The following is a 23,412-nucleotide window of genomic DNA, read 5'->3' as shown; positions in this document are numbered from 1 at the left end:
TGTCTCTCAGGAAAATGAGGAAGAGAGCATCAGAGAAAGACACATAGTGTCTTCCTCCAGCCTCTGCATGAGGCATATGCAGATGCTCATCCATACCTACATGCATGTACTACTCATACACACACACACACACACACACACACACACACACACACACACACACATTTCCATTATTCCATACTGCAAAACAAATAGCTCCACTTATCAGAATTGCTAATTGGTAGAAAGTTCTTCCCTTTGAACTGTCTACATTTTCTACGTAAAATTTCTATTTATGTGCTCCATAGCCCTCATGTAAAACTGAGCCCTCCTGCCAGGCATGTTGACACACACCTTTAATCCCAGCACTCGGGAGGCAGAGGTAGGAGGATCACCGTGAGTTTGAGGCCACCCTGAGACTACAAAATGAATTCCAGGTCAGCCTGGGCTAGAGTGAAATCCTACCTCAAAACAACCAAAAAAAAACCCTGATCCCTCCATAACATGACAGGCCTTCCAGCATTCGAAGACATCAGTTGTTTTCACCCCAAGACCTGAGGCAGTCTCACCACCAACATGTTAGCTACTTTCCTCATTGCTGCTGCCACAAAATTCCTGACAAAAGCAACTTAAGGGCTGGAGAGATGGTTTAGCCGCTAAGCTGCTTGCCTGCAAAGCCTAAGGACCCCTGTTCAACTCTCCAGATCCCACATAAGCCAGATACACAAAGGTCTGGTAAGTGCAAGGTCACACATGCCCACTAGGTGATACAAGCATCTGGAGTTCAATTGCAATGGCTGAGGCCTTTGTCTGCCAATTCTCTCTCTCTCCTTCTGTCTGTCTGCCTGCCTGCCTGCCTGTCTGTCTGTCTCTCTCTCCCTCTAAAATAAAAAATAATAAAAGCAGCTTAAGGAAGGAAGGGCTTCTTTTGGCTCACCATCAAGGGTCCAGTCCATCCTGGTAGTGAAGGCATGGTGGCAGGGGCTTGGGACCGATGGTCACATCATGTCTGCAGTCAGGAAGCAGAGAGAGATGGATGCTGATGCTCAGCTTGCTTTCCTTTTTATTCAGTCCAGGACCCCAGCCTATGGGATGGTGCTACCCATGTTTAGACTGGGTCTTCCCACCTCAATGAGCCTAATCTAGAAATTCCTTCACAGATATGCCCACATTTATCAACTAGGTGATTCTAGACCCAATCAAGTTGATGATTGAGAGTAACCATCACACCCTCAGTTATTATACTGAGCCCCCACTTAGACTTCTTCACTAATTTCTCATTCCTATTTCTGTAATTGTATTAATAACACTAAAAACTTAGTGAATACTTCCGAGTACATACTACATGTCAGAGTTTCTGTTTTCAAATGCACTTGGTTTTAATTGACACATGATAATAATTGTACATATTTATGAAATATAATATAAGACTTTTTGTTTTATTGAGACAGGGTCTCACATATTAAAAACTAGCCTTAAACTTACTCTGTAGCCAAGGGTGACCTAGATCTTCTGATCCTCCTGCCTCCACCTCCAGAGTGCTGGGATTATGTGCTACCATGCCTGATTTAGGTGGTACTAGAGATGAAACACCAGGGCTCTGTGCATGTCTGGCAAGCATTCTGCCAACTGAGCTACATCCCCAATCCCACAATGTAAAATTTCAGTAACAACATACAGGGCTGGAGAGATTGCTCATTGGTTAAGCCACTTGCCTACAGAGCCTGACGATTTGGGTTTGTTTCCTTAGTACCCACATGAAGCCAGATGCACAAAGTGGTGCATGCATCTGGAATTCATTTGCTGTGGCTAGAGGCCCTGGCATACCCATTCCCTCTCCTTCCCTCCCTCCGTTCCTCCCTTTCTCTCTCTCTCTCTCTCTTTCCATGCAATAAATAAATAAAAATAAAAATATTTTTTAAAATATCATATATCTGTTTTATAATCATCAAGCTAGGATGATTAGCATATCCAATTGAAGACATTTATTTTGTGTGTGTACTTGTGCACATGAGTGTTTGTGTGATCTATTTATAGTACTGGGCAATCAAACTCAGGGCCTCGTGCACCGAAGTGCTCTCAACTGAACTCAGAGCTCTGGGTGGGCTCCAGACAGAGGGAGCAGGCCCGTCCCCTCCCCTGCTAGAGGTGCTCTGAAGACTATGAGCCTATACTATGATCCTTGTGCTGCCCACGTCTAGTTCATAAGGCTGTTATTTAGATGGGAGGCAGCGTCATGGTGTAGCAGAGACAATTTTACAGTCAAACGGACCTAGGTTTAAACCTTAGTTTTACACTTACACACCCAAGATTCAATGTCTCCAGGTTTTAATTTCCTGATAGATAAGGAACGGGAGAAATCTCGCCCTGCAGTGTCTAGCCTCCCCATCCTGTAGTTGAGCAGCTTATGTTTTGTACCTAAGTGTTGGATTTTGCAAAGTCCACATTGAATATAATCTCATTAAAATCTTTTAATTGCTAATTGTCAAGAGTGCTGGTGACATCTTGATTCCATCACCTGTCCTATTAGCTAACCCACCAAGCAGCTTAATGTCTCCTTCGGATGTGCTTGTCTTGCCATCTGTGTGCTCACTCAGATTATTAATTAATGAGTGTGACCACCGGGCGGATCACTGGGGAGTCCCTCACTGCTCCCTGTTATGTATCAATTAGTAGATGGCAGAGCAATGGGGACAGTCTTTCAGCTTTTTAAGTCTCTTTGTTAGCAAGGGAAAGGTTCTTTTACATACTGTTGGGGAGATGGGAACTATACAATCTCTTGGGAGGACAATTAGCAGTAATGTGTATCATTTGGCCAGCAGTTCTGTTCAGTGAGTATTTTAGCCATATTTTAAGCAGGGAGAAAACCTGGAAGCAACCTTAATTTGCATCTATAGAGTAATAATCATAATATTTATTGTACAGTTACACACTGCAGTGCCTAGCTGTCACTACTAGAAAGAATGAAGCCAATGTGGTGGTGCACGCCTTTCATCCCAGCGCTCAGAAGACTGAGGAAGGAGGATCACTGTGAGTTCAAGGCCACCCTAGGGCTACAGAGTGAGTTCCAGGTCAGCCTGGGCTAGAGTGAGACCCTGCCTGGAAAAAAAGAATGAAGCACAGGGCCAGGGAAATGGTTCAGTGTCTACAATACTTGCCATACAAATATGAGTGCCTGAGTTCAGATCTCCAGACTCCGTTAAAAAGCCAGACAGTGTGCAGGGCTTCTACAGTCCCAGCAATGAAAGATGGGAGGCAGAGGCAGGAGAAATCCTCTAGAGAATGAGTTCTAAACTGGGTGTGGTGGGGCATGCCTTTAATCTCAGCACCTGGGAGGCAGAGATAGGATCACAGTAAGTTCGAGGCCTCCCTGAGGCTACAGAGTAAATTCCAGGTTAGCCTGAGCTAGGGTGAGACCTTGAAAAACCAAAATAAATAAATAAAAAAGAATGAGTTCCAGGCAAGCCTGGGCTAGAGTGACCCTACCTTGAAGAACAAAAGCAAAAAGGAATTTAATAAGCAGTTAACATGGCAGGAGGAGCAGCTGCTGCTTGCCGGTGGCACAGCTGGTAGGCTCTCGCGCACCCACCGCAGCCCACAGAGTGGTAAACAGAGAAGACCTGCCTGAAAGCATGGGGAAGGCAGGGGCCAACCTCAAAGTTGTCTTCTGACCTCCATACACATGCCATAGTGCACACACATGTGCATACACACAAACACACCCCAGAAAGAGAAAAGAAAGAATGAAAGTAGAGGTATATATACTACCATAGAAGAAATGTGTAAATTTCAAGACTGGACAAGTTCCAGAATTATTTATATAATGTCCTTTTCTTTTTAAAAAAGTTTGGACTGGAGAGATGGCTTAGCAGTTAAGGCACTTGTCTGCAAAGCCAAATGACCCAGGTTCCATTCCCAGGACCCACATTAGCCAGATGCACGGGGGGCGCAACGTCTGGAGTTTGTAGTGGCTGGAGGCCCTGGCGCACCCATTCTCTCTCTCTTTCTGTTTGCCTCTTTCTCACTCTGACTCATGGCCAAGAAGAAGGTTAGCTCAGCCAAAGGGGTGGTGGAGGAGGAGCCCAAGCACAGACTGGTCAGGTTGTCTGCTAAACCTGCACCTGCAGAAATGGAAAAGAAGCCAAAAAAAGGCAATGGGAATGGATAAATCTTCTGACCAAAAATGTACAAGCAAAAGGGAGGAAGAGAGCAAAGGGCAAACAGGCTGAAGTAGCTGGCCCACAATTAAAGGTGACCTGCCTGCTGCAGAGATGGAGGTGTGGTACTGCCCACAAATAAATACAACCATCTTAGAAAGAGAAAACAGACACTCAGCACGAAGCGAGCCCAGCCTCTGATGAAGTGGAAAAGCAAGCAGCGGATCTGACTGGTTATGTCACCGTGTCTGTCGGTGTCCCTGTGGCCCTTCCAGAGGGATGCTCTTACCCACTGTTTTGCAAATGCAAGCTTTTTAGTAGTTCTAGAAACATTTTTTTATTTTTCTTTTCAGTGCTGCGATTGAACCCAGGGCCTTAGGTGTGCTAGGCAAGTGCTCTACCACTGAGCTACATTCTCAACTCTAGAAACATGTTTTTTTAACTTTTATTAACATTTTCCATGATAGAAACATTTTTAAAAGGAGGGAATCCTGCAAGGCATGTCGAGGCCACCTTGAGACTACATAGTGAATTCCAGGTCAGCCTGAGTTAGGAGGGAATCCCACCTCATCCCTTTCTTTTTTTTTTTTTTTGAGGTAGGGTCTCACTTTGTGCATCTGGCTTTATGTGAGTACTGGGGAATTGAACTCTGGTTGTTAGGTTTTGCAGGCAAGCACCTTAACTGCTGAGCTCTCTCTCCAGCCCCTTAAATACATACTTAAAAAAAAACAAACTTGTTTTCTGTTTTTTTTTTAAAAAAAAAAAGGAGCTGGGCGTGGTGGCACATGCGTTGAATCCCTGTACTCAAGAGGCAGAAGTAGGAGGATTGCTGTGAGTTCAAGGCTACCCTGAGAATCCAGAGTTAGAGTAAGGCCCTACCTTGAAACCTTGAAAAACCAAAAATAAATAAATAAATAAAAGACTGGAGACAGGTTTTGTCACTTGACGGAGAAGCCTAAGGACCCAGGTTGCAGGTAAGCCAGATGCACCAGGGGGCACATATGTCTGGAGTGATGTGCATGCGGCTAGAGGCCCTGGTGTGCCCATTCTCTGTCTCTCTATCTGCCTCTCTTTCTCTCTTAGCCCCCTTCTCTCTCTCAGATAAAAATAAATAAATAAATAGAATTTTAAAGTAGGCTGGGTGTGGTGGTACACACCTTTAATCCTAGCACTTGGGAGGCAGAGGTAGGAGGATCACAGTGAATTCAAGGCCACCCTGAGACTACAGAGTGAGTTCTATTGGTCAGCCTGGGCTAGAGTGAGACCTTACCTCAAAAACAAAAACAAAAAAAAAAACAACAAGGGCTGGAGAGATGGCTTAGTGGTTAAGCACTTGCCTATGAAACCTAAGGACCCCGGTTCGAGGCTCAGTTCCCCAGGACTCACGTTTAGCCAGATGCACAAGGGGGCGCACGCGTCTGGAGTTCATTTGCAGTGGTTGGAAGCCCTGGCGTGCCCATTCTCTCTCTCTCTCTCTCTCTCTCTCTCTCTCTCTCTCTCTCTCTCTCTCTGCCTCTTTCTCTCTGTGTCTGTCACTCTCAAATAAATAAATAAAAATTAACAAACAAAAAAACACCAAAAAGTAAAAATAAAAATCCTATCTTCTAATGTTACCTCAGCAATTCAACTGAGAAAGTCAGTCAGTTCATTAGCCAAGTGTGGTGTCACATGTCTTTAATCCCAGCACTTAGGAGTCAGAGGTAGGGAGATCACTGTGAGTTCCAGGTCAGCTTGGGCTAGAGTGAGACTCTATCTCGAAAAAAACAAACAACAAAAAAAAGTTAATCCATCTGTTGAACTCTGGAGGCAACCGAGAAATTATGGTCATAATATAAAACTCTAGGTCTCATTTAAAGCCTGAATGTTTGCCTTGTGGGAATTCCTTGCCTGAAGTCAGTGAGAACTTTAAAGAAAATCAGGGTGTTAGTTGTGGATTTTAATTCAGTTAACCTCAAAACACTGAGGCCAGGTTCAGCCATCCTCCTTCATTTTCCCACAAGTATCAATGGAGTTGAAAACAAAGGGCAGCGAGGACAAGATGCTCCGGTGACTTTGAAGTTTGAGGCTAAAATAATGAGAGTCAGGACTCCCTCAGTAGGGTGGGCAGTTGTACCCACCACAGAATTTCTGGAATGAACAGGACTGAAATGCTAGGAGTTTATTTGAGAAACAACTAGAATCCTGGCATATATTGCTGATAGTATTGAACAGTGGATCTTCTCTAGAAATGTGTTTGAAAATCTCTTCTAAAACTGAGTGCATACTTCATTGTGTCCAGGATGTATTCCCCACAGGGAGAAGGACATACATCCCTTAAAAGACAGACCGTTCACAGTGGCTTTAATCACATACAGTCCGTATGTCCGTCAACAAGGGAGTGAACACAGGGCTGTGTGTTCATCCAGTGGATGACATGGTGATGAGAAAGAGTCACCCACTTTGCAAGTAGCAAAGTGAATGTCACAGACATAATGTTGAAGGACCAAAGGGCCTGGCTCAAATGACTATACATGATAAGATTTCATTTTTTAAATATTTTTATTTATTTATTTGACAGAAAGAAGGAGGGAGAGAGAGAGAATATGTGCATGCCAGGGCCTCCAGCCACTGCAGATGAACTCCAGACAACGTGCTCCACCTTGTGCTTCTGGCTAATGTGGGTCTTGGGGAATCGAACCTGGGTCCTTTGGCTTCATAGGCAAATGCCTTAACCACTAAGCCATCCCTCCAGCCCAAGATTTCATTTTTTTTTAAATGTGTGGAAGCATGTGTGTATAGGTGCATGTGTGTGTGCAGGTGCAAATGAAGTCCAGAGAACAACCTTGGGCTGTCATTCTTCAGGATCACAATCTACCTTTTTTTCCTTTTGAGGTAGGGTCTTACCCTGGCACAGGCTAACCTGAAATTCACTATGTAGTCTCAGGCTGGCCTCAAACTCACTGCAATCCTCCTACCTCTGCCTCCTGAGTGCTGAGATTAAAGGTGTGTGCCACCATGCTCAGCTACAATCTACCTTTTTTTTTTTTTCCTGAGGTAGGGTTTTACTCTAGCTCAGGCTGACCTGGAATTCACTATGTAGTCTCAGGGTGGCCTTGAACTCATGGCAATCCTCCTACCTCCGCCTCCTGAGTGCTGGGATTAAAAGCATGCACCACCACGCCCGGCCCCAATCTACCTTTTTTGAGACAGGTCTCTCATTTGGCCTGGAGCTTATCAATTAGGGTAGACTGGCTGGCCAGAAAGCCCCAAGGATCCTTCTGTCTTTGCCTCCTCAGCACTAGAATTACAAGCATGTGCTACCACACCTAGCTTTTTTTTTAACCTCAGTGTGGGTTCTGGGGATCAAACTTAGGTCCCCATGCTTTTAAGGCAAGCATTTTACTGCCTGAGCCATCTCTCTTGCCTCTAGTTTCATTTCTTCAAAGTCTTAACAGCAAGAAAAAGTAACCCATAGTGATAGAAATTAGGAGAGTGATTATCTTTGATGTTGTGAATAGCTAATGTCTAGAGAATGAACATGGATGCCATCCTTTAAAAAAAAATGGGGGGAGCTGGGAAGATGGCTCAGGCACTGGCTTGCAAAATCTGCCAGCCTGAGATTGATTCTCCAATACCCACATAAAGTCAAATGCACAAAATGACGCATGCATATGGAGTTCGCTTGCAGGGCAAGACACCCTGGCATGTTCATACCACTCACATGTTCTCTCTCTCTTTCTGTCTTTATGTCTCCTCACAAGTAACTAAGTATAATTTTTAATTTATTTGCAAGAATGAGAAAGGATGCACCAGTTACTCTTGCCACTCAAAAGGACTCCAAACAAATGTGGGTACTGGGGAATGGACCTGGGCCAGTAGGCTGTGCAAGCAATCCCTTTAGCCATTGAGCCACCTCCCCCAGCCCCATGGAACCATCTTAAATATTGAAAATACTTCCTGTCTCAAGCCAGGCAGTGGCTACAACGCCGGAACTACATAACAGATGATTGGTCTGTCCTTTGCTGTCTGATGCTACCATGCATCAGAAGCCAGAGCCCATGGGCATCTTTTCTGAGGTCCTGGACAGATGGGTTTTTCCTTGGTTCTCTTGTTTCTTTTGTCAGTTCCTGTGTATATTTTTGTCTTTGCACCTTATCATATGTGCTTTTAACAAAGGAGAGGAGGTGTCTTGTGCTGTGAGACTCACGACTTTGAGGTGTTGGAGGATTTTCCCCCTCCATTTCAGTTAATATTCAGTGAAGATGTAATTTAAATAGGTAACTTCAATCCTCAAAAATGACCTCATAGCTAGCAGTTGGCACTCATTAGAGGTACAAGACATGTCACTGCCCACACCCCTTCCTTTCCTGTAAGATGCTGGTTGCATCTTGCCAAGCTCAGCCCTAGATGGTGGGGTGGGACTGAGTGAGATAAGAGCTTCAGAGTCCTGAGTGCATGTTCTGTGCCTTTGAGCATTTTGGTGGGGGGAGGGGCGGGGAGTGTTCAAGGTAGGGTCTTGCTCTAGCCCAGGCTGACCTGGAATTCAGTCTCAGGGTGGCCTGAGACACCTGGCTCCTTTGAACTTTTGATACAGGCCGAAAGCCCTTTTAGAAATAATGGGCTTGCTGGACGTGATGGCGTACGCCTTTAATCCCAGCACTCTGGAGGCAGAGGTAGGAGGATTGCCGTGAGTTCGAGGCCACCCTGAGACTCCATAGTGAATTCCAGGTCAGCCTGGGCTAGAGCAAGACCCTACCTCAAAAAAAAAAAAAAAAAAAAAAAAAAAGCCGGGCGTGGTGGCGCACGCTTTTAATCCCAGCACTCGGGAGGCAGAGGTAGGAGGATTGCCATGAGTTTGAGGCCACCCTGAGACTTATGTAGTTAATTCCAGGTCAGCCTGGGCTAGAATGAGACCCTCCCTCAAAAACAAAAAAAAAAAAAAAAGAGGAGTTTGAGGCCACCCTGAGACTTATGTAGTTAATTCCAGGTCAGCCTGGGCTAGAATGAGACCCTCCCTCAAAAACAAAAAAAAAAAAAAAGAGAGAGAGAGAGAGAGAGAGAGGTGGGGGGAAAATGCTGGAGGGGCTGGCTTTCATCTTAGCCCTCCAAGAAAATAAAAGAATTTAGGCTTCACCAAGAGAGATCCTGAACAGGTGCCTAATGGGTTTAGGCATGTTCACTACAACCAATTTGACTAGCCCTGAGCTAAAGTGGTTCTCTACTTGGAAGGTGCCACTCTGGGCCATACAAGTGTTGGAGACTCCAGAAGCTTAGCTGTGCTGAGGTCATAGAGTCTTCTCTCAGCTTTGCTGAACCTTTGCAGGCTCCAGGGCCTCAGGATCATGATGCAATAGAATCTGGTGGGCTCAAACCATCTTCCTGAGCTGGACACCCCTTTGCTGGGTCAGCAGGTGTCAGAGGTTCATGCCTTAGCTGTGTGCTGCCTGGTTGCATAATGGAACAATCTGTCAGCCGGGAGAATTGCCAGGGGTTCATGGTTACAGATTAGAGACTGTTGAGAATGAATCATGCGGAAATCCTACAAGGAACTGAATCCAATCACATACTCCTCTTGAGTCACACCAAAAGGTCAAAGCAAGGAGGAAACACCTTGGAGAGGTGACCAGAATTAACCTTGCCAATGAGGAGCAGGTGGGCAGTTTGAACAAACTTATCTTGACAAGCTGTGGACAAGCCTTATTTGCATAGTGTTCAGGACAGGTACACAGATCTGAATCAATTGATGGGGAAACATCAGACACCACAAAATGAGGAATTCTGTACTTTAAAACTGCAGGAGAGGTGACTGCCACATTCTTCAAATCAGCCAGTGTCATAAGACAATCTAGAAATGTTCTTTATGGAGTCTGAAGAGACATGACAACAAATGATCCTGTACTGAGTTGGGAAACACGGTAAATGACATTGAGTTAGCAAATTGGAAAGCAAGTGATATAGTGTTGATGTTGTAAAGCTGCATTGTGGGGCTGGGAATGTAGAGCAGTGGTTAAGCCCCTGCCTAGCATGCATGTAGTCCCAGATTTGATCCCCAGCATCAGGAAAAATATCTGTATTGTGACCCCTCCTCCCAAGAAGTATACACTCCAATACTGAGAGATAAAGAACTGTTACTTATGCAACTGAGTCTTTTATAGCTCAGAAAAAAATTGTGTGTGCACTCACGTGCACGTGCACATGCTCACACACACAAAGATACATGCAAGTGAGAGGGGGCCAGGGCTTTACCAGTAAGCGAATCTGATGAAAGGCATTTGGGTGCTCTGTGGTCTTTATAATCTTGCGATTTTTTTTCACTATTCTTATTCTTACAGCTTAAAATCATTTCCAAATAAAAAATTTGTATGTGTATAACAATAGCTTGTTTTTAAAATTTTAAGAGCACAGTAATATAAAGACTCTTTGACCTATAGTTTTATTCCCATCAGGGTTTAAAAATGAAGGCTATTTGTAAAAAGAGCATAAACGTTGATGTAATGACTAAGATTTTTAAAAAGAAAAAGAAAACCACAACTCTCTGCATCCTCTGACAACATTCTTAAACTCTTCAAGTCTCAGCTTCATGTTTCTTCATCATCAAGAGTGGGGCTAATGAGGCTGGGGCGATGGTTCAAAGGTTAAAGGTGCTCACTTGTAAAGCCAGCACCCACATAAAGCCAGATGCAAAGTGGCACATGCATCTGTGATCCCAACATGCTCAGAAGTCAGCTAGTCTGGCTGTTAAATAAATAAACATACACACACACACACACACACACACACACACACACACACACACAGTTTTAAAGAGGAGAGTTAAGTGGAGTCTGACTTGAGAACTTGGTGCTAGAAATGCTAAAGACAGTGCACGCAAGGGCTTCTCCCTGCTACTTGGCCTGTGGAGCTCTCGGTGATTGTGGTTCCCGAGCGGTGGCACTGACAGCTTCCACATTCACCTTATAACATAACACAAGCCTAAGCTTGTGGCAGAAATGGACATGTAGAGGCCTGCAGCTCCATCTCACTAGCAACTGTAATACATCAATCATCTCCAAGTCCAGCAATCTATTAAAAGAATATACCATGACCCAATTGGGAACCCTCTAGAAATCTAGGAATTATTCAGCCTCAGAAGAGCCATTACCATGCATAATTCATTAAATCACTGGCTCTCTGCCATTTGACATATTCTCTCAATGATTGCCAAAAAAGTTATTTTAATTTTTTAAATTTATAACAACCTCCATACATGGATGCAATATACCCTGATCTTCATCCCCTCCCACCATCCTCATTTGTCCTCTGTCTTTCCTCCACTAAGCCCCCTCTTCTTTCTAACTAGCCCCTCTTCTGTTTTGATATCATTTTTTGGCATGATAACATGTTCATAGGCCCAATATCATGCAGGTCTTGTGCACATAACAACAGCCATGAGGTTATGAATGCACTGGCCATTTTTGTGTCTGGAAGACAATGTTCCAAAGCATTCCTCTCCTTCCTTTGGCACTTACAGTCTTTCTGCCACCTCTTCCCTAAGCTTTGGAGGGTGTGATAGAGATGTCTCATTTACTGCTAAATACTCAGCTGTCAGTTCTCAGCACTTTGAGGAATTTTGAGTCTCCCCACTGGTCACCATCATCTGAAAAGAGAAGCTTCTCTAACCAAAAGTGAAAGCAACACTAATATATGGGCATAGATACAAATATTTAAAATGTGAACACCTGACAATGGCTGTTTTTTTTTTAATTATTTATTTATTTATTTAGAGTGACAGACATAGAGAGAAAGACAGATAGAGGGAGAGAGAGAATGGGTATGCCAGGGCTTCCAGCCTGTGCAAATGAACTCCAGACGCATGCACCCCCTTGTGCATCTGGCTAACGTGGGACCTGGGGAACCGAGCCTCGAACCAGGGTCCTTAGGCTTCACAGGCAAGCGCTTAACTGCTAAGCCATCTCTCCAGCCTGATACAAATATTTAGAGGGCAATTTGGTAGGCATGATGCATCCATTTAGCCAAACAATAGTAGTAGCTTCCTCCCTGGGACTTTATGACTTTCCCAGCCATAGGCTTTTGATTAGGTTTTCAGAACCAGGTATGGATTCCCTCCCATGGAGCAGGCCTCAAATCCAGTCAAAAAACAGTTGGTTACCCCCACAAGAGACATGCCACTATTGCACCGGTGGGCACATCTTGCCTGACTGACCACTGGTGTAGCTTGCAGAATTCATTGCTGGTTAAGAGTGTTGGTGACTTTTCTTCCCTAAATAGGTTGCATAGCACTTTCCCGCACTATGACAGTCAGTAGAGAGGAGGCTTCCAGCTCATTTCTGCCTTGATTTCTCAGTGACCTGCAGCCTAAGCATGTGGTGTCTTCAACAATAGGGTCTTACCATCTAGTTCTGGTGGGAAGCCAAAAAAGCCTTGGCAGTAGCCTATATCATTTTGAGGGTCTCAGGAGCCTCCTTGACCACCAACTCACTAAGAAGTATCAATATCAGAAGAGCTATTACACATGGCACTGATGCCTGACTTTTTAGGAGGGTACTAGAGATCAAACTTAAGTCTTCATGGGCTGGAGAGATGGCTTAGGAGTTAGGGCACTTGACTGTAAAGCCTAAGGACTCATGTTCTACTCTCCAGATCCCACATTAGCCAGATGCACAAGGTGAGGCAAGCACAAGGTCGCACATGCCCACTAGGTGGCACAAGCATCTGGAGTTTGATTGCAGTGGCTGAGGCCCTGGTGTGCCAATTCTCTCTCTCCCTCTGTCTGTCTCCTTCTCTCTCTCTAAAATAAAATTAAAAAAAAAAAACTTAAGTCTTCATGCTTGCTTGGCAAACATTGTACTGACTGATTATCTCCCCAGCTAGAGAAGGCTTTTGATACTATAAAGTAAAGTATCGGGGCCTTAAGCTAGAAATCTAAGAAATGTGAAACTTCCCTGAAGCCATAAACAAAGTAAAAGTAAAACTTTGGATGGGCATAGTGGTGCATGCTTTAATCTCAGCACCTGGGAGGCAGAGGTGAATTTGAAGCCAGCCTGGGACTACAGAGTGAGTTCCAGGTCAGCCTGGGATAGAGTGAGCCCCTACCTTAAAAAAATTTTTTTTTACTTTATTTTAATTTTTTGCTCTTTTTAAGGGGCTCATTCTAGCCCAAGCTGACCTGAATTCACTATGTAGTCTCAGGGTGGCCTTGAACTCACAGTGATCCTCCTACCCCTACCTCCCGAGTGCTGGGATTAAAGGCGTGCACCACCACGTCCAGCTTAATTTTTTGCTCTTTTTAAGGTAGGCGCTCACTCTAGCCCAGGATGACCTGGAATTCACTATGTAGTCTCAAGGTGGCCTCAAACTCACAGTGATCCTCCTACCTCTGTCTCCCAAGTGCTGGGGTTAAAGGCGTGTGTCACCACACCTGGCCTTAAAGTCAGACTTTAATTAGGAAATAGGATCTGCAGTGTGTTTCAGTGAAGATTAATGGATGATTTTTTAAAATCCTGTATAATGATTAGGAAATCGACAAAAGACATATATAGGTAGCCCACAAAGAGGAATCATATATGACCAGCAAAAATATGAAGATAATGTTCAGTCTCATTGATAAACAAAGAAACACAAATACAAACAACATTGAGATTACATTTTTGCCATTACATTGTGAACAGGAAACACCAAGGGTATAGGGCAATGGCATTCTTGGCCTCTGCTTGTGAAACTGTGATCCTGTTCAGCCTCCTGGATGTGGGAGTGGCACTATGTCCCAGATTCTTGATAGAGAGTATACTCCTTGGCAAAGCAATTCAACTTCTAAGAATATATCCTAAAGAAATAGACAAATAAGTATTGGCAAATATGGGAGTAGATGTTTATCAAAATTTTATTTACCACAGTCTACTATCAGCAAGTTGTTCCATTTGAAAATAGTGTAGCGCCATTAAGATTAACATTACTGAAGTACACTTATTGACATGGGAAAATATATTAAGTGAAAAAGCAAGCCCCTAAACTATATGGTTACATGGTAAGAAGAAATACATATGTCCCTGTTACATTCTGATACGTTGATTCATATTTTCCACATCAGTTGGGTGATTTTTTGTAGATGTGTGTGGTATACATGCATATGTGTATTCATGTTCGTCTGTGGCTGTGTGTGTGTGTGAGGATAAGTGTGTGGGTGGAGTGGTGTGTGCAGGTCAAAGGCTGACACTAGATGTCATCTATCATCACTCTCCACCCTGTGTTTCTGAACCTGGAGCTCACTGACTCAGCCAGACAAGCTAGCCAGTGAACCCTAAGGTCCTCGACTCTACCTCCCCAGCTTTGGGATAACATAGGAACACCATCATATCCTGCTTTTATTTGGGTACTAAGGATCTGAACTTTACCCACTGAGCCATTTCCCCAGGTCCTGACTGGACAGTTTTAAAGATACATCTAAAAATTTCTACAAAGCTATGGACTTGATTGAATAAGATGCTAAGAAGTATGTGCCAGATGAAATGCATTCCAGTTGGCCCTGCAACAGGGTAGCACAGTTGGTGCTCCAGGGGACACCAAGTCCCAAATATTGTGATGCCGCAGGCCAGGAAAAAAAATTATACTCGTGTTAGTTTGTTTTTTTCTTTTTCCTGCACCCTAGAGATCTTCAGAGTGCTTCTATGATATGACTACACAGAGTGTCTTTTCTAATGAGAACATGTGGTTATGGCCCCTGGGTATGTGCTGTTAATGCTGACCCCCCCCCCCCACTTCTTTGGCCTCTGGCTTATTGCCCACTTCTTGTTTGCTTTCTAATGAGCCTCTTAATGACGCAGCTTTATTCCATTGCAGAATGCAACTGCCTTGCCTGGTACTTGGCGAAGAACAGATGTGCACTTAGAAAACCCAGAGTACCACACCCGATGGTATTTCAAGTATTTTTTAGGACAAGGTAATTATGCCATTATGGTAGTAGGGAGGAATGATGTTCAAAATTGTGTACTTTATAGCACCCTATATGTGTGAATCTATCCACATTATTAGGGACACTAATTGATGTCAGAGCATTGTACATTGAGGTCAGTAGGAAGCTTTGTAGATTAAAGATAAAATTCAGTCTCATTCTTCCTGGGTTGGAGTGAGAGAGAGAGAGAGAGAGAGAGAGTGTGTGTGTGTGTTTGGATTATTGTAGGGTTTTGGAATTTGGGTTTTTGATTTTTAAATGTTTATTTATTTTATTTATTTGAGAGAAGGACAGAAAGACAGAAAGAAAAAGAAAGATGCAGATAGCTAGAGAAAGCAAATGGGCATGGCAGGGCCTCCAGCTGCTACAAACTCCAGGTGCACGCACTACCCTGTGTATCTGGCTTACGTGGCTCCTGGGGAATCGAACTTGGGTCCTGTGGCTTTGCAGGTAAATGTCTTGTGTTGGTTTGATTCAGGTGTCTCCCATAATTTAGTTGTTCTGAATGCTAGGTTCCCAGCTGATAGAGATTTGGGAATTAACTCTTCCTGGAGGCAGTGTATTGTTGGGTGTGGGCTTATGGGTGTTATAGCCAGTTTCCCCATGCCAGTGTTTGACACACTCTCCCATTGCTATTGTCTACTTTATATATTGGCCAGGGGGTGATGTCCACCCTCTGCTCATGCCATCTTTTCCCCCTGCCATCGTGGAGTTTCCCCTCAAGCCTGTAAGCCAAAATAAACCTCTTTTTCCCACAAGCTGCTCTTGGTCAGGTGATTTCTGCCAACAATGCAAACCTGACTGCAACAGTAAAGTAGTACCAACAAGTGGGATTGCTGCTAGATACCTGACTGTGTGTCTTTGGCCTTTTGGAGCTGATTTTCAAAAGGAATGTGGAAGGATTTGAAACCTTGTCCTAAGAGATGCCTTGCAGTGCTGTAAGTATAGCTTGATGAACTATTCTGGTCAGAGTTGAAAGATCTGAATACATTAAGAACTAAGGACTGTGAGGTTTGGCTTATGAGAGTGAGAAAGAGATTTACTTGGACTGGCCTAGCAGTTTGTGTGACAAACTTGCTGTTATGCCCATGTCCTGAGAAGTTGTACAGGGTTGCTTTGTGTAGAAATGAACTGGTATGAGCAGAGGGGTAGAGCAAAGAAAGAAAAATCTTTGGGTGAAGTGTTGCCCATTCATCTGCAACTGAGAGATTACAACAACCTTTGAGATAGATTGGGCTAGCTGACCTGCACTGGGGCAACAGGAAGAATGCAGACTCTTTTGGAGGGGCCTGAGTGCTCAAGGAGTGTCCTGTTCTTCAAAGTCTGCTCTATTCCCTCCTGGATTAACAAACTGGCACCCTACCTGATATTGTGGAGTATAAGAAATGCTGGAAAGAGGGTCATTGAGTTTGCAACACGGTCTTGTGATTTGGAAGTGGCCATGGGCATAGTGAAGCAGGTTTGCTGGTTGCCTGCATGGAGACCCCATGGGGCCATGAGGATGAACCATGGATTGCAGTGGAGACCCAGTGGAGATGGCAGGACCATGAGATGGCTGCTAAGGAAAGCTGCCGGCCCCGATGAAGTTTTCCAGGACTGTGAGTAGCCTAGCTGGAGGGGTAGAATTGGAATGCCAGAGTTTGTTCAAGCTGGTTAGAATTATCGGACTTGGAGATTTGTCACTGGTTAGAGTTGCTGGACTTGAAGCTACAAAGTTTAATGTTTGCCCTGGTTTTAAATCTTGAATTGGTGGGATATTTCTTTGCTATGCGCAATGCCATCTTTGCAGTGTGAATGTTTACTCTGTGCCATTCTGGGTTTTTTGAAGTTATTTTCTGGTATTATGGCTCAGTTAAAAGATCTGGGACTATGGGGATATTTGAACATCATTGGGATTGATAAAAACTATGGAGACTCTTGGGCTGGAGAGATGGCTTAGCAGTTAAGCACTTGCCTGTGAAGCCTAAGGACCTTGGCTCGAGGCTCGATTCCCCAGGACCCACGATAGCCAGATGCACAAGGGGGCGCATGCGTCTGGAGTTCGTCTGCAGTGGCTGGAGGCCCTGGCGCACCCATTCTCTCTCTTTTTCTACCTACCTCTTTCTCTGTCTGTCACTCTCAAAAAAATAAATAAAAATAATAAAAAAATTTTAAAACTATGGAGACTCTTAAAGTCATACTGAATGCATTGTATTTTACATCATGTATGGTTATCATTTTATGGGGGCCAGGGGCGGAACATGGTGGTTTGATTCAGGTGTCCCCCATAAACTTAGGTGTTCTGAATGCTAGGTTCCTGGCTGATGAAGATTTGGGAATTAATGCTTCCTGGAGGCAGTATATTGTTGGGGGTTGGCTTATGGGTGTTATAGCCAGTTTCCCCATGCCAGCAGTGGGGCACACTCTCCTATTGCTATTGTCTACCTTATGTTGGCCAGGGGGCGATATCCATCCTCTGCCCATGCCATCATTTTCCCTGTCATCGTGGAGCTCGAGCCTGTAAGCCAAAATAAACCTTCTTTTCCCACAAGCAGCTCTTGGTTGGATGATTTCTACCAGCAATGAGAACCTGACTGCAACATGCCTTAAGGGCTAAGCCATCTCTCCAGCCTGGTTTTGTACTTTTTGAGGCAGGGTCTTAGTGTAGCCCAGGTTGACCTGGAACTCACTCTGTACCCAGAGTGAATTCAGGGTGATCCTTCTATTTCTGCCTACCTTGCACTGAAATTAAAGGCATGTGCCACCACACCTGACTGGATTTTGTTTGTGGGGATTGGGTTTTTTGGTGTGTTCATTTTTAATATTTTATTTATTTATTTGAGAGAGAGAGAATATATATGTATGTCAAGGCCTCTAGTCACTGCAAATCAACTCCAGATGCCTGCACCACCTTGTAAATTTGGCTTTATGTGAGTACCAGGGAGTTGAACCTGGGTCCTTTGGCTTTGTAGGCAAAGCCTTAGCTACACTGAGTCATGTGTTCAGCCCTGTGTTTCCATTTTTTTTAACTTTATTTTTATTTATTTGAGAGAGAGAGCGAGGCCTCATATACCACTGCATACAGCTGGAATAGGAGATGCCTGGGATCTCAGATGGGAATCTGATGACCCTTCCCCTGCCCTTCCTTCTATGGGGGAGTGCTAACTGGCCCAGTCTCACTCATGAGTTGTCCCAGCTGCTTTTTGTTTGTTTTTTGGGGTAAGGTCTCACTCTAGCCCAGGCTGAGCTGGAATTCACTATTTAGTCTCAGGGTGGCCTCAAACTCTTGGCATTCCTACATCTGCCTGGGATTAAAGGTGTGCACCACCATGCCCCGCCCAGCTGCTTTTGATAAAATTGGTAATCCTTGTGTACTGCTTTCAATGCAGAGGAATTTCCCACAGGACAAGGCCCTTGCGCCTTTTATGCTTCCCCATCCTTAGTGTGTCAACTTGCCCTCCTCAGGGTCATGGGATGGCTCAGAAGCTCCAAGCATCACTTCTGGACATCACCCTGTCCAGAGCAACCAGTCTATCTTTAGCTGAGGAAGCCTTTTCTAGAAACCTCTTGAAAGATTTCTCCTTTCTCATTGGCCAGAATTAGGTCACATGTTTATTTCTGAACCAATCCCTGGCAAGGGGAAGGGAGTGCATGATTAGTGGACAGTGATAATTTCTGTCCAAGCTAGTCTTGGGACCACTGCCCCCTGAGCAGGTGGTGAGGGCCAGACCCCAGTCCCAGTGCCCACCACCATCCCTATTGGGTTCTCACTGTTCTAATCCCACTTCTTTCCCAGTCCATCAGAATTACATTGGGAATGATGCAGAGAAGAGCCCCTTCTTCTTGTCTGTGACCCTCTCTGACCAAAACAATCAGCGTGTCCCTCAGTACCGTGCAATCCTCTGGAGGAAAACAGTAAGTACCTGGTGTGCGCTTGTATTTTGGTGCTGTGTGCCAATCATTCAATGTGTATTCTGGAGCGTCCCTTGTATCTGCACCCCCATCCCAGAGTTCAGTTAGCATCAGTGTCCAGGTGGCACAGCTGGAAGCTTCTTTCAGGGTGGATATTTCAGGATTATACTATTCTAAGATGGGATTTCCAAGCTCTGAATCCAACAACTTCTAGAAGTCACTGATCAGACATTTCTGTTCCCTCTCTTAACTTTTGGGGAAATGGCAGTATGTTTTACATAATATACTACTTCATTAACCTCACCTATTTCCCTTCTTAATATTTATTTATTTGAGAGAGAATGAAAATGGATATACCAGGACCTCTTGCTCCCATAAATGAACTCCAGACACATGTGCCACTTTGTGTATCTGGCTTTACATGGGTATAGAGAATTGAACCCTAGCTAACAGATTTTATAAGCAAGCACTTTTAACCACTGAGTCATTTCTCCAGCCCAACCTTAGCTATTTCTTTTGGGGGTTTTGTAACAGTAATGTCAGTGGGTGTTTGTGTGTGTTTACTTTGTTTTTGTTTAATTTAGATAAGGTCTTACTGTGTGGCCCAGATTAGCTTGGAATTTGTTATATATACCAGATAGACCAGATTTATCTCAAATTTCACTGTCTTCCTGCCTCAGCCTCCCAAGTGCTGGGATTATAGGCATGCACAGCCATGCCATCTAACCTTTGCTATTTTATTTATTTATGAGAGAGAGAGAGAAAGAGGGAAAGAATGGTTGTGCCAGGGCATACAGACACTACAAACAAACTCCAGATGCATGTGCCACCTTGTGCATCTGGCTTACATGGGTATTGAATCTGGGTCCTTTGACTTTGTAGGCAAGCGCCTTAACTAGTAAGCCATCTCTCCAGCCCACCTTTACTATTTTTTAATACTAATAGCCAGTACTTTTTTAATTTTACTGGGAATTTTATTACATGAACATATTGCAATTGGGTCTTATTTCCATTTGTGTATCCTCTTATGTCCCCTCTTGTTCCCCCGCCCCCTGGAAGGCCCTCTTCAGTAGGGTGTGAGTAGTTACTATGGGGTCATGGTTGCACAGGTCCGTTGTTGTGCGGAGAACAATGCCTCACAGTACACCTTCCCACCCTGTGGCCCTTACACCTTTCTGCCTTCTCTTCCACAATGTTCCCTGAGCCTTGGAGGGCATGTTAGGACTTTTATTTAGTGTAGAGCTCTTGGCAGCCTTTTATTTTCTGCTTTGATGAGCTTTGAATCTCCTCAGTGTCTACCACCATCTCCCTGGAGAAAGTTCTGTGATCAGCACTAAAAGCAGCACTCATATTTAATCCACCACCTGCTCTATAATGCTTCTGGGGCCCTGGTGGGTGTGATAAAAATGACTGATCCCTTAGCTTTCTTTTCCTGTCATTCTGGTGGGTCTCGGGTCTCACCAGCATTTGCTACCATCTAGGTCAAGCATGGCCTGGTCTACCATGATCCAGGTAGGTGCACTTGGTCTATTTTTAATAGTGAAAGCTGTGAACTAGCCAGCCTTCAACTAACAGAAAAGGTTGTGTGGAAGACTGGAATAATAAGTATTGTGTGACTATGGGCCCTGGTGCTCCTGTCTTCAAGGCATGCCCAGCCACCTCCAACATCAGCTGTATACTAGAATCTGTTTTAGGCTTCAGGGCACTTTCCTTATGCGATGCTCATTATGGTGCTTTTCCCCCTGTTTCCCACATTCTTTTTCTAGTAATTCTTATATGTGATTTCTGTCTTTCAATTTTTCTCCTTATTTTCTTCTTTTGCCATCTTTATGCTATGAGGACTTTTGCACCGATAATATGGTACACTGAGAAACACACACACAGACACACACACATATCCCTACATATATAGTAACATATATATCAATAAGTTACAACTTGGGCTGGAGAGATGGCTTAGCGGTTAAGCGCTTGCCTGTGAAGCCTAAGGACCCCAGTTCGAGGCTCGGTTCCCCAGGTCCCACATTAGCCAGATGCACAAGGGGGCGCACGCGTCTGGAGTTCGTTTGCAGAGGCGGAAGCCCTGGCATGCCCATTCTGTCTCTCTCCCTCTATCTGTCTTTCTCTCTATGTCTGTTGCTCTCAAATAAATAAAAAAATTTTTAAAAAAGTTACAACTTCAGAAATCCCAGAAACAATTTCTTGGAACCATTACCCAACAAACTATTGTTAGGAACATTTTTTTCTCCCCGAGGTAGGGTCTCACTCTAGCTCAGGCTGATCTGGAATTCACTCTATTCTCAGTGTGGCCTCAAACTCACAGTGATCCTCCTACCTCTGCCTCTTGAGTACTGGGATTAAAGGTGTGTGCCACCACACCCAGCTTGATTAGGAACTTTTAATGGTAATTTAAAGTAGTAACAATAAAATCCAACATTTACTAAACATTTATTATATGTTCCATACTATCCCAAGTCCTGCAAATGCATGACCTCAGTAGATACTATTGTAGTCAGGGAAATTAAATGACATGGCTAAGTCCACATGCCAGTAGGTGGCAACCAAACATACCCCAGGACTGAGTGACAGAGTTGTCACCAATGTACATAATCAATTCTATTTTTGACTCATACTATCTTTCTTTTTTTAAGATTTTATTTTAATTAATTTATTTATTAGAGGGTGAGAGAGAATGGGCATGCCAGGGCCTCTAGCCACTGTAAACGAACTCCAGATGCATGTGTCACCATTGTGCATCTGGCTTACGTGGGACCTGGAGAATCAAACCTGGGTCCTTAGGCTTCATAGACATGCGCCTTAACCACTGAGCAATCTCTCCAGCCTTCATACTATATTTCCATTAAAGTGTGCACTCATGAAAATCAAAAGCATGTCTGCCATAAGTGTCCCTATACCTCACTAAATGCATAACACCTATAAGAAACTTAAGAAATATGTATGAACGAATTAATAAATGACACTAAAGTCCAGCTTAATCTTTGGGGGACTCTGCCTCTACTTTCATAAACTTCCGTTTTATTTTCTGAAATTTTTATTTTGCAAAAACATATGTGTGTGCATACATACGCACACCTAGGCCTTCTGCCACCACAAATTAACCCCAGACACGTATACCACTTCTTGCATCTGGCTTTACATGGGTACTAGGGAACTGAATCCCAGGCTATCAGGCTTTTACAAGTAAGAAGCTTAAACTGCTGAGTCATCTCCCCAGCCCTGAAATGTGTCTTTTTTTAAAAGCAGATTGAGGGTGAATTTTCATCTGTTGTAAGGTGTTATTTATGAAATCATTCCCTACAGAGAAGTGTTTTACAAGAAAAGGCAAATGGTGGAGTCCCTGGGTTGGAGGGACAGGTGCTTTCCTGTGATCCAAAAGGACTGGAGGACCAGCATGTCCCCACCCCATGCCCGCATAACCAGGGGCATCAGCCTACAACCAGCATAGCTATATGGGAACACAGCCATGCCCCTAGGAGCCCATGTGGGGGCGCACACGCTGAGTTTTCTCAAGCACCCACAGCGCAGGCTCCGCCATTGTTTCCCTCATGAGTGTTGACTGTGCCTTTGTCCAGAATCTGTCTTCTGCGCCAGGCAGACAGTTTTCTGGAGTATGTTTTATTTGTTCATCTGTACCTTATGCTTGTTAGTCACAGCATTCCAAACTCTTCTGCTTTCAGTCTTCTCTCTGGGATGACACTCTTTTGGGGCATATCATCAGACTTTGCTGTTTCTTTCCCTTCTTCCTGCTGCTCAGGCTATTAATGCTGGGGCACATGGGAGGAGTTTGGAAGACCAGGTGATTGCAGCAGAGGACCTGGGAGGCATATAGGCCTCTGAATTTTTCTGGTTTCTTTTTTGGACTAGCTAATGTGGTCTCTGAACTGTTGACCACTGAGATGGAACTTGTCCCTTTGGGTCCTAGGAAAATACCTGTCCCTAAAGCCCATGGACCCTTGTCATGAAATCCCCTTTTGATGTAATCCAAGGTTCTGTTAGGTTTTGAACCTTTCAGAGTCTCTACAGCCTGTCCCAGGACACATCCCCACAAGCCATGGGTGAGATGCCAGAAGACAGACATTGTCTTTGTCCTTTATCTGCAATCTTGCCATCATCCATCCTGGCAGCTCCCTGCCTTTCACTATGTCTCACAGTCGCCACATGGCCATTCTACTTATTGCCCAGCTAGCTAGTAAACCTGAAGAGTCCTTGTGACTCTGCTCCCCAGCCCTAGGGCCACAGGTGCTGGCCTGGCTTTGATGTAGGTGCTGAGGATGTAAACGCGGGTCCTTGTGCTTATGCAGCAAGCACTTTACCCCCTGAGCCATCTCCTCAGGCCCCTCTTCAGATCTTTGAAGCTTATCTGATTCTTAGCTCAGAGGTCAAACAAAGTCCTTTCTTGTCTGGTTTCTATGTGATACATGGATTCCCACTAAGTTG

At 44.3% G+C, this 23,412-nt stretch overlaps 1 protein-coding gene across 6 annotated transcripts in view; it reads left to right on the top strand.

The window, feature by feature from the left end:
* Garnl3 (GTPase activating Rap/RanGAP domain like 3) overlaps positions 1 to 23,412 on the top strand; it is a 204,984-nt gene that overhangs the window by 105,772 nt on the left and 75,800 nt on the right. For all 6 annotated transcript variants that reach the window (XM_045148042.1, XM_045148062.1, XM_004671646.2 and 3 more), the window contains 2 exons: positions 14,952 to 15,051; positions 18,839 to 18,957. In XM_045148042.1, coding sequence (XP_045003977.1) covers positions 14,952 to 15,051; positions 18,839 to 18,957 — 219 coding nt within the window. The remainder of the gene's footprint in view (positions 1 to 14,951; positions 15,052 to 18,838; positions 18,958 to 23,412) is intronic.

The sequence above is a fragment of the Jaculus jaculus genome, chromosome 1, assembly GCF_020740685.1.
Source record: "Jaculus jaculus isolate mJacJac1 chromosome 1, mJacJac1.mat.Y.cur, whole genome shotgun sequence".
In the NCBI taxonomy this organism is placed as follows: Eukaryota; Metazoa; Chordata; class Mammalia; order Rodentia; family Dipodidae; genus Jaculus; species Jaculus jaculus.
The sequence above is the reverse complement of the archived record's forward strand: the minus strand, read 5'-3'. Positions and strand labels throughout refer to the sequence as shown.